Source organism: Condylura cristata, unplaced genomic scaffold (assembly GCF_000260355.1).
Source record: "Condylura cristata isolate star-nosed mole 26May11 unplaced genomic scaffold, ConCri1.0 scaffold00022, whole genome shotgun sequence".
Lineage (NCBI taxonomy): Eukaryota > Metazoa > Chordata > Mammalia > Eulipotyphla > Talpidae > Condylura > Condylura cristata.
The window spans coordinates 27,419,447-27,431,734 of record NW_004567123.1 but is presented as its reverse complement, the minus strand read 5'-3'; the positions used below and the strand labels follow the sequence as shown (position 1 = coordinate 27,431,734).

Below are 12,288 nucleotides of genomic sequence, written 5' to 3'. Positions count from 1 at the left end.
GTTCTGGACTGAGGAGCCACTGATGACAAAAGGTCACGTGATGCAGTGGATGTACGGTGGGAGACACACCCAGAAAATGGAGCGCAGAGTGGAAAGATTTTGAAAACTGGCTCCTTGAGAGTTTTCAAGAACAACCGAAGAACAGACAGAGAGGGCCGTGGCACGGAACCACGAGGCAGCAGACAGAGTAAGTTGGCAGACGGAGGCCCGACGCGATCAGAATTCCAGGGCGCGCCTACATTTAAAGACAACTGCGTGAGGCACCACCTTATTTTCAATGGCAGCCCCACCCAACAGGGGCAGCAGTTGGCTGTCCCAGTGAGCTCACCACCTATTGTGACCCCCACGGTGACTGCTTCTTGACATCACACAGTGCGTCGCTCAGGGCCAGCAGGCCCAGGGCTGGCCCTCTTCACCTCCCTGCTGGAGCTCCATGCGGCCTGCTCTGGCACCTGTCACCCACCACTGGTAAAGGCGCTCTCAGTGTACCTGCAGCTGAGCACACCGTGTCCCTTTCTACCTCGCCACTCCTGCTCCCAGAGAACAGGGGACACCGGTGGTCAAGACCTTCACCCAGAGTCCAGGACAGCTTCCTCCTGACCACAGCATTTTTCCGTAAAAGGCATTTGCTTTTTTTTTTTTAAGGTTTATTTATGCACACAGAACTGGGGTACGGACCAGAGGTGCAGGGGGTGAGAGGATTCACCAGAGTGGGGAGCAGGACAGGCAGATGGAGGAAGTCCACTGCTGAGGGGAGCAGCGGGCGGGTCAGGAGAGGTCTGCCGTGCCATGGGGGTCAGCTCCCAGGACGGGGATTGAACATGCACTGAAGTCGCCGCGGCCCACCTGCAGGGGTGTGCTTTAATCTGCTGCGCCCTCAAGGACGGCCTGTTTTTTTATTTTTTGGCAGAAAATTCTGCTTCAACACCACCTTCTCATGGAGCCTGAAACCTTAGAGATTTGCCCTTACAACCCTCACCACCGAGTGCCACTCAGCAGATTTCAGTACCACCTGGCATCCTGCAGGAGAAAGAACCCCAAGAAAGCTAAAAAGATGGCTAGCTGCAAATACAACGCCTGCCACGTGGTCCCCATCAAGCAGCTGGAGGAGCACGAGTCTGTCTGTGTCAACAGGAGCACTGAGGAAGACGACATCTTGAGCCCCCTGAAAGTTAACCTCCCAGATTCACAGAAGGGGACCACCCCTCCGGTGTCCCCCCAGCTTGCTCACAGGGACGTGTGGAATGTGGACAGCCACCCCATGTTCGTCCTTAAGACTTTTGTTCCCCAGAAGCTTGTTTGTGAAAGCAACACAAGAGTCAGAGAGAGGAAGGTCCCCCCCAGGGCCTGACGAGCCCCCCCAGAAGATCCTGAGGCGGAGAGAGTAAACCGCCAGCAGTGGAGAGAGACAAGCCTCTTAAATGCATGAAAGGACAAACTGCAAAATAAAAGGCAGGCACAGCAACTACCTGAGACTTTCCTTTCACAGGGCAACTTGATAAAGATTAAAGGGGTTGAGAGTATTGTGTTAGCAAAGATGGGCCAAAAGATCTTTTCTTAACCTGGGCAAGAACTTACACGTTGATTCCCCAGAGGGCATTTTGACAATCCTTGTCAAACTGTCAATACACTATGCTCCCAAGGAGCGCCCAGTCCCGCTGCCAGGAAGGAATTCATCCCGTAAGTACAGGCACGTGGGAAGGGCGGTAAGTTCCAGGTCCTTCACTGCAGCATTGTTTGTAGCGGAAATATAAATGCTAAATATCTACTCAGGATCTGATTAAATGCACTGTGGTGCAGCCCTACCACTGGAGAGTGCTGCCAGGAAAGAGAATTTTCTGTACTGACATGGAAAGGCTACAGCGTATTAGCCTCAGAGACCCAACAAATTCTGCTCTAAAAGGCCAGAGTAAACACTTTTTTTTAGTTTATTTATGCACACAGAACTGGGGTCCAGGCCAGAGGTGCAGGGGCAGTGAGAGGATTCACCAAGACAGAGTGGGGAGCAGAACAGGCAGACTGATGAAGTACACTGCTGAGGGGAGCAGCGGGTGGGCCAGGAGAGGTCTGCCGCGCCATGTGGTCACCTCGGGGTGGGGATCGAACTCACACTTAAAGCTGGCTTGCAATGCTGCGCTTTAACCCGCTGCACCAGCAGGGAGAGCCCAAATACATTATTTTTTTTAGTATTTTTATTTTTTAAGTATAGTCATTCTGTCATCATTTTCGTACAGTGTATGGTCTCCCCATAAAGTCCCCACACCCACTCACCCATGCACCGTCACTGTCGTCCCTTGTGCTCCGCCCCCCACAAATGCCTGTGGTCTATAGTTGCCTGATGATTCTGATTTTTACTTATGATACTTTTCACCTCCTGATTCCTTATTTGGTTCCCCTACATTCCTCCATAAGTGAGACCATTCAGTGTTTTTCTTTTTCCTTCTGGCTTATTTCGCTGAGCATAATCCCTTCCAGCTCCATCCATGTTGCTGTTAAGGACATGAGTTTGTCCTTGAGTGCTAGGTAATATCCCATTGTGTAAATAACCACACCTTCTTGATCCAGTCATCTTTTTTGGGCTGGGTTTCTTCCATAGTTTACCTATTGTAAGTTGTGTTGCAATAAACATAGGCGTCCTTCTGAATTAATGTTGTTGTGCCCTTGGGACAGATTCCTAGGAGTGGAATTGTTGTCATACGGAAGCTCCATTTTTAGTTTGAGGACCCTCCACACAGATCTCCATAGTGGCTGGACCAGGTTGCATTCCCACCAGCAGTGTAAGAGAGTTCCTCTTTCGCCACATCCTCACCAACACTTACTGTTGCTAGTTTTTTTAATATGTGCCATTCCAGAGAGTAGCTACTTTAGACTGGAGGTTATGGTCTCCACTGCAACCATGCAGCTCTTTATAGCATGAATGCAGCCACAGATAATGTAAGGGCAAAGAAACAGATTTGAATAAAATGATTTATGAAAACCAGTGACAGACTGGATTGCCCACCCCTGATGTCACTGATAAAAGCCAAGTCTAAACACTACTTTATTAAGCCGCCATTTTCCTATAGTGGCAGGAGAGGGCATGCCTATATATGTCGATTTCAGTAAAATTTCCCTTCAAAAACATGCAAGAAGTCTCCCCATACAACCTAAATTATCTGCTCTCTGGCCCCTTCCAGAAAACGTTTGCTGATCTTGTTCCTAGGACATATATTAGCTGCCTGCAGGGAAGATGACTGGAGGGTGCAGGCTGGGAAGGAGGGGCCTTTAGTACTTTCCACATGTGAACGTGTGCACTATCAGCCCAAAGGTTAAAATTTTTTAAAACAGCAAGAGAATTCTTTTAAACATTTTTCAAGTTTTTCAAGTAGTTATAACGTTGCCACTCCTGATTGAACTGTTTCTACAAAGTATTAAAGACTTCTCTTGGAGTGGGGCAGAGTTCTGAGTATTATTCTTAGAAACTCCATGACTACTAAATTGCAGGAACTAGAATTGCCATATAGGAAGCAGGTGGTATAGAGAACATTTATCTGCAACTCACGCCAACAAGACCAAGAAAAACTTTGAGTTTTTTTGCTTTGCAGTAGAGTGAAACAAAGTGGTAGCCTGATTAAAATTTTAATGATTAGATCATTAAAACTGATGGAAATATTTTACTATTGTCTCTACTTTTATGTAAATTTGAAATCTTCCATAATAAAAGTAGTTTTAAAAATATGCATGTAAATTTAGGTGTGTATGCATGTGTATAAATATTACAGTGTGGTGTGTGTCTGGGTTCCTGGGATCCTGGACTATAAAATAAAAATACAGTGGTGGAATCTAAAGAATTGGTGAGGACCAAAGGAACATGGAGATTATGTTCAGAGAACAAGGGGTAAGTGAAAAGACCCCTGGAGACCCTGGTCAGGCAGTGGGGAGCTGCCATATAAACCCAGCACTGCCACTCCACCAGCAGCCCCAGAAAGGGGAGAGCCAAATGGTGTGGGGTAGGTACACATTCTTGACTGGGAAAAATACTGCAGAGGAGCTAGGTGATCCCCATGGGCCAGGATCCCTGTGAAAGAAATAAGGATAGTGCACTGGGCCACACTTCCGTGCTAGTATTGACTAGTATTGACCTCAAGAGGCGGAGAATGGGCAGATACAATAGATTTGGGTTTAGAACCCCAAAAAGTGCTACAAACATGGGCCTGTCCCCACCCCCAGCATCCACACCAAAGGCTTGACCCCTCCCTCTAAGCATCCCTACCCAGACTCAGCTGCTGCAAGATCAAGTCTCAGACAGACCTACAGAAGCTCAGAAAGGCCAAACATCCAAAATCATATTATCACCAGTGCCACCTGCTGGAAAGGTGATAGTAATTCAGCTCTCTAAGATCCAATAGCAAAGAGGATACAAGCATACTACATGGCAAATTGCGACCTTGTCAAGGGAATATGACACAAGGAGAGAGCTCTCCAGAACCTGAGCACAAAAAATAAGGAAGACTTTACCTTCCTACCAGAATTCAAAATTTCCATGTAGGGCCCTACCTCGTGGCACAATGGGTTAAAGCATAGCACTATGAAGCTACACATAGCTACTACAGCACAAGTTCAATCCCTGGCCAGAGGGCTGACTCACATGGCACAGCAGACCTCTCCTGCCCGCCTGCTGCTCCCCTCGGCAGTGTATTTCAGTAGATCTGCCTGTTCTGCTCCCCACTGTCTCTGGTGAATCCTCTCACTCCACGCACCACTGACCTGTACCTCAGTTCTTGATGTATAAATAAATAAATCTTAAAAAACACAAAACCAAAATTTCCATGATACATAAATTCAAAGAAATGGAAGAAAATGCAGAAAAGCAAGTCAGTGACATAAGAGAATTCTGAAAAACGACATCAAAGAGGTAAGGCAAAATTCAGAAAAATATTAATGTCATGATAAACAGTGAACAGAAAATAGAAATTGAAGGTGTAAGTAAGAAAATAAATCAGTGGAGGAAAAAAAAATGTACTAAGGAAGCACACTAGACTGAACGGAGGATCAAATCACTGACCTTGAAAGCAAAAAGCACAAAAGACCCAGGGAGAAGAAAGAGAAATACAAAGGGGGAAAAAATGAACACTTCAAGAGCTACCCATCACTATTTGGAAAGGCAGTAAGAATGATAGATATACCAGAAGGTAAACAGAAGAGGAGACAAAGAACTTACTCAAAGAAATAATAGAAGAAAACTTCCCAAAGCTGGTGAAGGAACTGAATACACAAGTCATGTGTATTCAGTAAGAAACAGCTGGGTTATCTAAATGTAGTCAGACCTACACCAAGACCAAAAATTCAAGACAAAAACTACTGACATGACAAGAGGCGGGAAAACTAACCCCATCAGGTTATATCATACTTCTCTGAGAAAACTTTGTTGGCAAGGAGAGAACGGAATGATGTAGTAAAACAACTGAAAAACTGCCAGCCGAGAATATGGTATCCTTCAGGTACCAGGGAGAAATAAAGGTCTTCCCAGATACACAAGGAGTTTGCCAACACACAGCTCTGCTACAAGAAGTCTTGAAAGAAGCCCTGCTACTCATGTCAGAGAGTAGAAAATACACACACGAAACAAATCTGAACAGACCCAGAGAACTAAAAACAAAAATGGCAGTAGTGCATCCTCATAGTCAATGACCCCTAAATGTATAGGAATTGACCAATCAAAAGACAGGTGGATCAGAAAACAAACCCCAACATTTTGCAGTCTCCAGGAGACCCATGTGACCTCCAAAGATAAACATTTTATGAAATTTCATCCAGCACACATAGGATTGATGCACTTTCCTAAATATATGTTGATCATTCATAAAAAGGTTTTAAAAATAGAACCTACACCAAACACATCTGCTTTTCTTAAAGATTTATTTGTGCATACAGAGCTGGAGTACAGGCTGGAGGTGCAGGGGCGGTGAGAGGATTCACCAGAGACAGAGTGGGGAGCAGAACAGGCCAACTGATGAAGTACACTGCTGAGGGGAGCAGCAGGCGGGCTAGGAGGTCTGATGCGCCGTGTGGTCACCTCCAGAGCGGGAAAGACTGAACTCATGCGGAAGTGGCTTTAGCTTCTTAAAGCTGTGCTTTAACCCACTGTGCCACCAGGGAGGGCCCACATATGCTTTTTTTTTAATGCTGCACCCTGCTACTCTGGCTGACAACTATCAGGGAATGGGATATACTCGGTGGCCAGCCTTTAAGCCCAGGGCTGTTATATGGCAACTTCCCATCAGAACTCTCAACTGCAACAGGGCCACCCACACCACCGTGCAGGGCTTATTATGCATCTAAGAGAGGAGGGAGAAACACTCTGGATTGATGTGACAAGAGCCCATCTTGCCTGAGACCCCAACTGTGTTCTCATTCCTACAGTGACTCTGAGAGATGAACGATCCTCTCGTTTGGTAACCAAGTCCCCCAAGGGTCATGGCAGGAGGCACAGCTAGTGGCAGTCAAGCTGGGGCTCACACCCACGTCCATGTGACGGGTCTGGGCTTTCTCCACGGCTGTCAGAGCCCTGGGGAAGAATCAAACCACAGCACTGGCACCAAGGCTCGACTCTGGATCTTTTACCCTCTCATTTCCAGCGGTGTCTGGGAACACCAGTTTCTATGCCCCTCCTTCCCCTTTATTGAGCCCAGATTGCATTGTTCAGTGTCCTCGGGATTTCTGAGTGAATACATGTTCGCCTTGTACATTACTGGCGCAAACTCCTGAGTAAAGCCCTCCCCAACATTCAGTGGCTTCAAAAGTTAGTATCAGTGTCATCTGGCGGTTGTACAGTCTAGGGCAACAAAAAGCAGCAGAGGGGGCCCTCCTGGTGGCGCAAAGGGTTAAAGCACAGCACTATGAAGCTGTCACAGCCACTGCAGCTCGATCTCTGCCCTGGAGGTGACTCACAGGGCGCCCCAGACCTCTCCTGACCCACCCGCTGCTGCCCTCAGCAGTGTACTTCGCCCATCTGCTTGTTCTGCTCCCAGCTCTGTCTCTGGTGAATCCTCTAAACCCTCACACCTCTGGCTGGTACCTCAGTTCTGTATGTGTAAGTAAATAAACCTTAAAAAAAAAAAACAGGACATTGGCTACTTGGACAGCAGGAGTGCCATATCTCAAAGACGGACTCTGACTTCCCTCCTCCATGCCTGCAGACCGCACATCCTTTTCAGACACGGAGCAACACTAGCAAAGTGGACCAAGTGCTTGACCGTAAGGTGCGTCTCAACAAAGACCGAAGTTTCAAAGCACAGACTGTGTTCCCGACCTGATTTAAGCTCGGCATCAACACGAAGGGCAACAGCGCCCCTGCTCTGGTCCCAGCCACCCTGGAGCCCTCTCTCCGCCAGTGCACGATTTATGGCGAGCACAGGTATTTACTGAGCACCTGCTGTACACGTTCGGGCTGCTCTCTGGACGGGGTGCAGAGGCTTTCCTCAGACAGCACCCTTCCATCTGCCCCCTCCAGACGGGCACTGGAGACTCGGGGCCTGCACCTGTCCTCGTCACCCAGTCCGCTACATGGCGCAGTGGGGCCCCCCAGGTACAAGGGTGGAGTTTATTTCTCAGCTCCTAGCAAAACTTAGCTTTAATTTCTTTCCACTACATCTGAGCAAAGATGCAAACATAAAATGCATCTCACTGGGGGTTAAATCACTGTCATTACTAAGTCAGAGCCGCAGTCATTTCTGGGCATATCTAGAACAGGGACTCGCCAGACTCAGTGCTTCACCACCATGGCCAAGTCCAAACCCAAGCCAGAGTGACCGGGTTCCAACGCCTCCCCATCGTTCCTGTTATTTTCAATATTACACATCTAGAGAATTTTTTCTCTAAATGGAGAAGCATTTTCTTCACAACAGCTGTCTAGCAGTGGAGCTGAGTATCGGTTACCTCTCCGCATGAGCGGAGGTGTTCAAGGAAAGGCCACACTGCTTGAAGAGGCAGCTCGAGGGAACCAGAAATCAAAACTGCCCAAAGGGCCTTCCAAGACCCTGACACTGGCCCGCTCGACTTGCTGCCACAAATACACCCAGCGCCACTAGGGGGCGACAGAGCCACGCCATCGTTGCAAAGGCTCACCTAGCCCAGCGCACAATGTTTCCTGAAAAGACCAAAAACCTGATTGAAACATAAACAAAAAATAGGATTATCACGGCCCACCAACCCCACTTCCAAAATGCTGAAAGCAAGGTGTCCAAGAGGGATCTGCACACACAGTTTTGAATCTTATCCTCCTGCCTTGCGACACCACGCAAGGAAACTGGAGGCCGTTAATATAAGTAAGCCAGGCCAAAAAGAAGGGACCACCCATGGAAACAGAGGACATGGCCGAGACTGGGGGGGCACAGCGATGCTCTCGGCGTGGACTCCATCTGTCCTGCCCTGCCACTGAATTCTGCCCGGAATAAAGGCCAAGAGGGCGCCTCCCTGGTGGCGCAGGGGCTAGCGACAGCCCTATGGAGCCAGCCCCTGCGGCATGAGTCCGACTCTCCAGGTCCCCAGCTGGCCAGGGCAGGCCCGGAGCCGCGCCCTTCCCACACCATCACTCCCCAAGCCGGGCTCTGACTAGCCCTGGCCACCTGCTCCGCAGTACTCAGGGGCTCCCCAGCCCCGCCAGCCCCACAGGGGCCCAGCAGGGCCAGCCCCACCCTCTTGCCAGGCTGCAAGAGCACAGCAGACCCGAGCGCTGGCGGTCCGGTGGGCTTCATCACAGGCTGGCCAGCCCCATGGCAAGGGCCAAGTAAGGCCTGGACACACCACTGTCCCCACCCTAAGGCCAGGGTCCTCAGAACCTGAGGCCAGTCAACCACTGGGCGCAGAGGAGCCGTCCCACACAAGGGCCAGGGAGGGAAAGGGGCCAGGCCGCGTGATGAGCACCTGGGTCCACACGTGGGCTGGCGGCATCAGCAGGAAGCGCAGCCGGCCGGGGGGAAGGTGGAGCTAGAGCCACAGTGAAAGGCAGCTTTATTCAAGCACATGAGCCAACAGCTGAGGGAAGGAGGTGCAGGTGGCCCCCTGCCTGAGCGGGGGGCCTGAGGTGAGGCTGGGCCCGCCCAGCCCGGCTCAGCAGGGCTGAAGGTGCCCCACGCAAACCGGGGAGAGGACGGCAGGCCTGGGGCGTTGCTGCCAGAACCAGGAACCGCTCACCGCCTGCAGGACAGAGGCGCCTGTCCTCACGCGGGCAGTGTGGAGGGACTGGCAGCAGAGGGTCCCTGCAGGCAGCCACTGAGTGTGGCTCTCAAATTCCGGAACCCGCCATGCCCAGCCCCTGTAAACATGAGAACGGGCTCATGGCGCCAGGTGCCTCAAGACAAGATGAGGGTCCGAGACGTGTGGCTGGGCTTCGGGCGGCCCAGGAGCTGCCGTGCCTTCTCCTGCATGAAGAGCTGGTCCCTGGTGCCCCCGCAGGCCACCGTCTTCCAGGCGCTGGTCATCTGGCAGGAGGCAAGAGGGTCACCGCCCAGGCAGGACAGCATGTTCCCGGAGAGCCCGCCTGGAAGGGCTGGGTGCGCTCCTAGGACCCTCCCTCCACAGGCCCAAAATGCGCCTGGCTCACTCCGGCCGCATGGTGGCCTTAGGGGGTCACCCCGTCTCTGGGCTCTCAGAACTGTAAGGCAGGAGGCTGCACCGGGCGACACAGCCACCTCCAACACCCCCAGTCCCACGCGACGACAGTGCTCAGCCACGAAGGGGAGCAAATGACCACACACGTGCGCTGTGCCATACACGAGGGGCGTGAGGAGGGGCATCACCTGAGAAGTGGCCCCTGGCTAGAGTGGAAGCCCAAGTATTTCAGGCTGTGGAAGTGGTCGGTGCCAAGGTGGCGAGGCGAGGGGCCGGCAGGGCTAGCTGCCGAGGGGGACGCCACACTGTGGCCAGCACTCACAGGGGCCGGGGCTGGAAAGTGGCCTCGGGGCTTCTGGGCCACTGCCGGCTTCTCAGGCTTGGCGTGCAGGAAGCCCTGGTTGAGGAGGCTGTTGTCCCTGCCGCCTGGGAGCGCAAGGCTGGAGGAGCTCGAGGGGATACCGGCCTGCTGCAATCAAAACCAAGTCAGTCTCCCGTCGGGCCGCATGCTTAGTGGGAGTAAGAAACACCCACAGCCACGTCATACCGCCCACAGGCTCACACTGGGGCGCAGTGACCTCCCCAAGACGCCCATGTAAAGATCAGAAAAGTGTGTGCGCGGGCCGGCCTAGAGCTGGGTGCTGAGCGCCCGACAAAGCAGGTCCTCCCCGCTCTGGCACAGGCCTGAGTGCTCCTGCGGTCAGGAACCCCGAGCAGACCTGCACCCCCAGTGTGCACGAGGCTCCCGCTCTGCTCAGGGCTTGCCCCATCGGCCCACTGGCCCGATGTTTCTACTCAGGCAACACCCTGGGGGACTCAGCACCCACAGACCCTGGAGAGCAAGCGTGGTGTCAGGGTTCAACCAACCCTGGCACTGCCCAATGCTCTGCTTTTCACTGAGCATCTTCCTGCTGGCCGCAGTGCGAGCTACAGGCCTGGGGCAGGGCCCAGAGCCCCCAGCCTGTGGGGACCCCGGCTTCCCCGGCAAGATCTGAGGACGCTGCAGCCGTCACGCCAGTAAGACCTGGTCGGCGATCCTGTCTGGTGACCCCGCTGGGCTCACCCCTCGGCTGGCTGCATGGGGTCATCTGTGTGCTATCTGGGGACCCCGGGTGTGTAGGCAACACCCCCTTCCTCAGGCTGGGCTGGGGCTGATGTGGCCCAACCTTGTGGCTACGCCGGAGACAGACTCAGGGTCACCTCCAAGAGCAGAGCGCCAGGGAAGGCGCTGGGGACCCAGATCCGAAACCCCCCAGCAACACCGCTCTTGGAGAACATTTCTGGGGACCCGGGTGGGTTCCTGGAGCCACCGGGCCTCCACCTCCAGGGCCCACTCCACAGAAACAAAGGCCCTGGGGGCGGGGGCTTCTCTCGGGCCCTCACCAAGGACAGCGCCTTGGGCAGCGTGGACATCATCAGCTTCCCGTCCTCATCCACGACGTCAAGAGCCAGAGACTTGCGGACTTTCTTGATGGGGCTCCGGCGCAGCTGGGGAGGGGAGGGGAGGGGAGGGAACGGAGGCGTTTAGGGGGCCACGACGGGCCAGCAGCAGCGAGTGGAGCCCGAGGACCGAGACCCGGCCCCCGCCCGCTGGCCGGGTGGGCTGTGTTGCCCGATGCTGCGGCGTGGCCAGAGACGCTCCTGTCCCCGAAAAACCACGCGCAGCCCCGAGCCTTCAGCCGCTTCCAACACAGTGCAGCAGAGACGCCTCCAGGGGTCCCCACGCCTGGGACGCTCATCTGCAGACAAGCAGGCACAGGCCTTCTACCACCGCCAGAGCAGGGGTCCCCCCCTCCCCTGCATGGAGGCTGGGCGGGCACTGACACAAGAGGGCCCTGGGACTTGCCCTCACCGCCCCCAACCCAGCAGTGAGCCCCAGGAGTGAAGCCACAGCACCGAGCCAGCGTCCGACTTGGACGGCCAAGCCCCTGACGCCTCCACCCTAAGGGCCCAGCGCCATGGGCACCTCCCTGTCCACCTGCCCCCAGCTCCGCCCACCATCCCGGCACACTGCTGATCACCTGGGGGAAGCCACAGGCAGAACAGCAGGCACAGACCCCGTGCGCCCCGGGGCCCCGGCCAGCCCTTCACCGGGGAGCAGCCCCTGCCCCGCCTGGCTCACTCCCTCTAGCCCCCCGAGGGGCCGAGGGCATCAGCGTGGAGTCACGGCGGCCGGGGTCTGGCTCCTCTCTCCACCGAGGGGAGCTGCTCTCTGGGCTTTACACGGGCTGGCCAGGGCCCACTTCCCAGGCGACCGAGGCTCAATGACCAAGGCACCAGCTCAAGGGGCAAGCCAGTCCCTGCACAGGCCTCCCGCAGGCCCAGCCCCACCCCCGCCCCACACCGCTCACCCCCGTCTTCCTCTTCTGCTTCTCGGGCCGCGCGTCGTCCTCGATGCCCAGCTCGATGCCGGCCTCCGAGCGCAGCACCTCCTTCAAGTCCTCCTCCAGGTGCGGGGTCTGGGGCTGGGGCAGGGCGGGAGCCCAGTGAGGGCCAGCCAGCCACCCCTCCATGAACCCCCTCACCCCCCCCCTTGCTCTCCTCCACACTGGTTCAATTTCGTTTTCACGGGTCTGGGGGCACCAGCAGCCTTCCAGCGTCAGGGAGGGCGGGCCAGGGAGCACGGCGGGGCGGGGCGGCCGCACCTCGGGAGCCCCTCTCCACCTCCAGGTGCGGGGTCTGGGGCTGGGGCAGGGC

The 12,288-nt window shown here is 54.2% G+C and overlaps 2 protein-coding genes across 2 annotated transcripts in view; one reads left to right on the top strand and one right to left on the bottom strand.

Moving 5' to 3' along the window:
• Positions 1-937: 937 nt before the first annotated feature.
• On the top strand, positions 938-1,351 carry GTSF1L (gametocyte specific factor 1-like). Its single transcript, XM_004687016.1, has one exon. It carries the CDS (start codon positions 938-940, stop codon positions 1,349-1,351), a length of 414 nt encoding a protein of 137 aa, XP_004687073.1.
• Positions 1,352-9,003: 7,652 nt separating this feature from the next.
• The window catches only part of MYBL2 (v-myb avian myeloblastosis viral oncogene homolog-like 2), a 20,479-nt gene continuing 17,194 nt past the window's right edge, over positions 9,004-12,288 (bottom strand). The window contains exons 11-14 of the mRNA XM_012728118.1: positions 11,943-12,056; positions 10,975-11,079; positions 9,914-10,060; positions 9,004-9,461 (exon numbers count right to left, since the gene is read on the bottom strand). Of these exons, the coding sequence (XP_012583572.1) occupies positions 9,333-9,461; positions 9,914-10,060; positions 10,975-11,079; positions 11,943-12,056 (495 nt within the window). The 3' untranslated portion in view covers positions 9,004-9,332. The remainder of the gene's footprint in view (positions 9,462-9,913; positions 10,061-10,974; positions 11,080-11,942; positions 12,057-12,288) is intronic.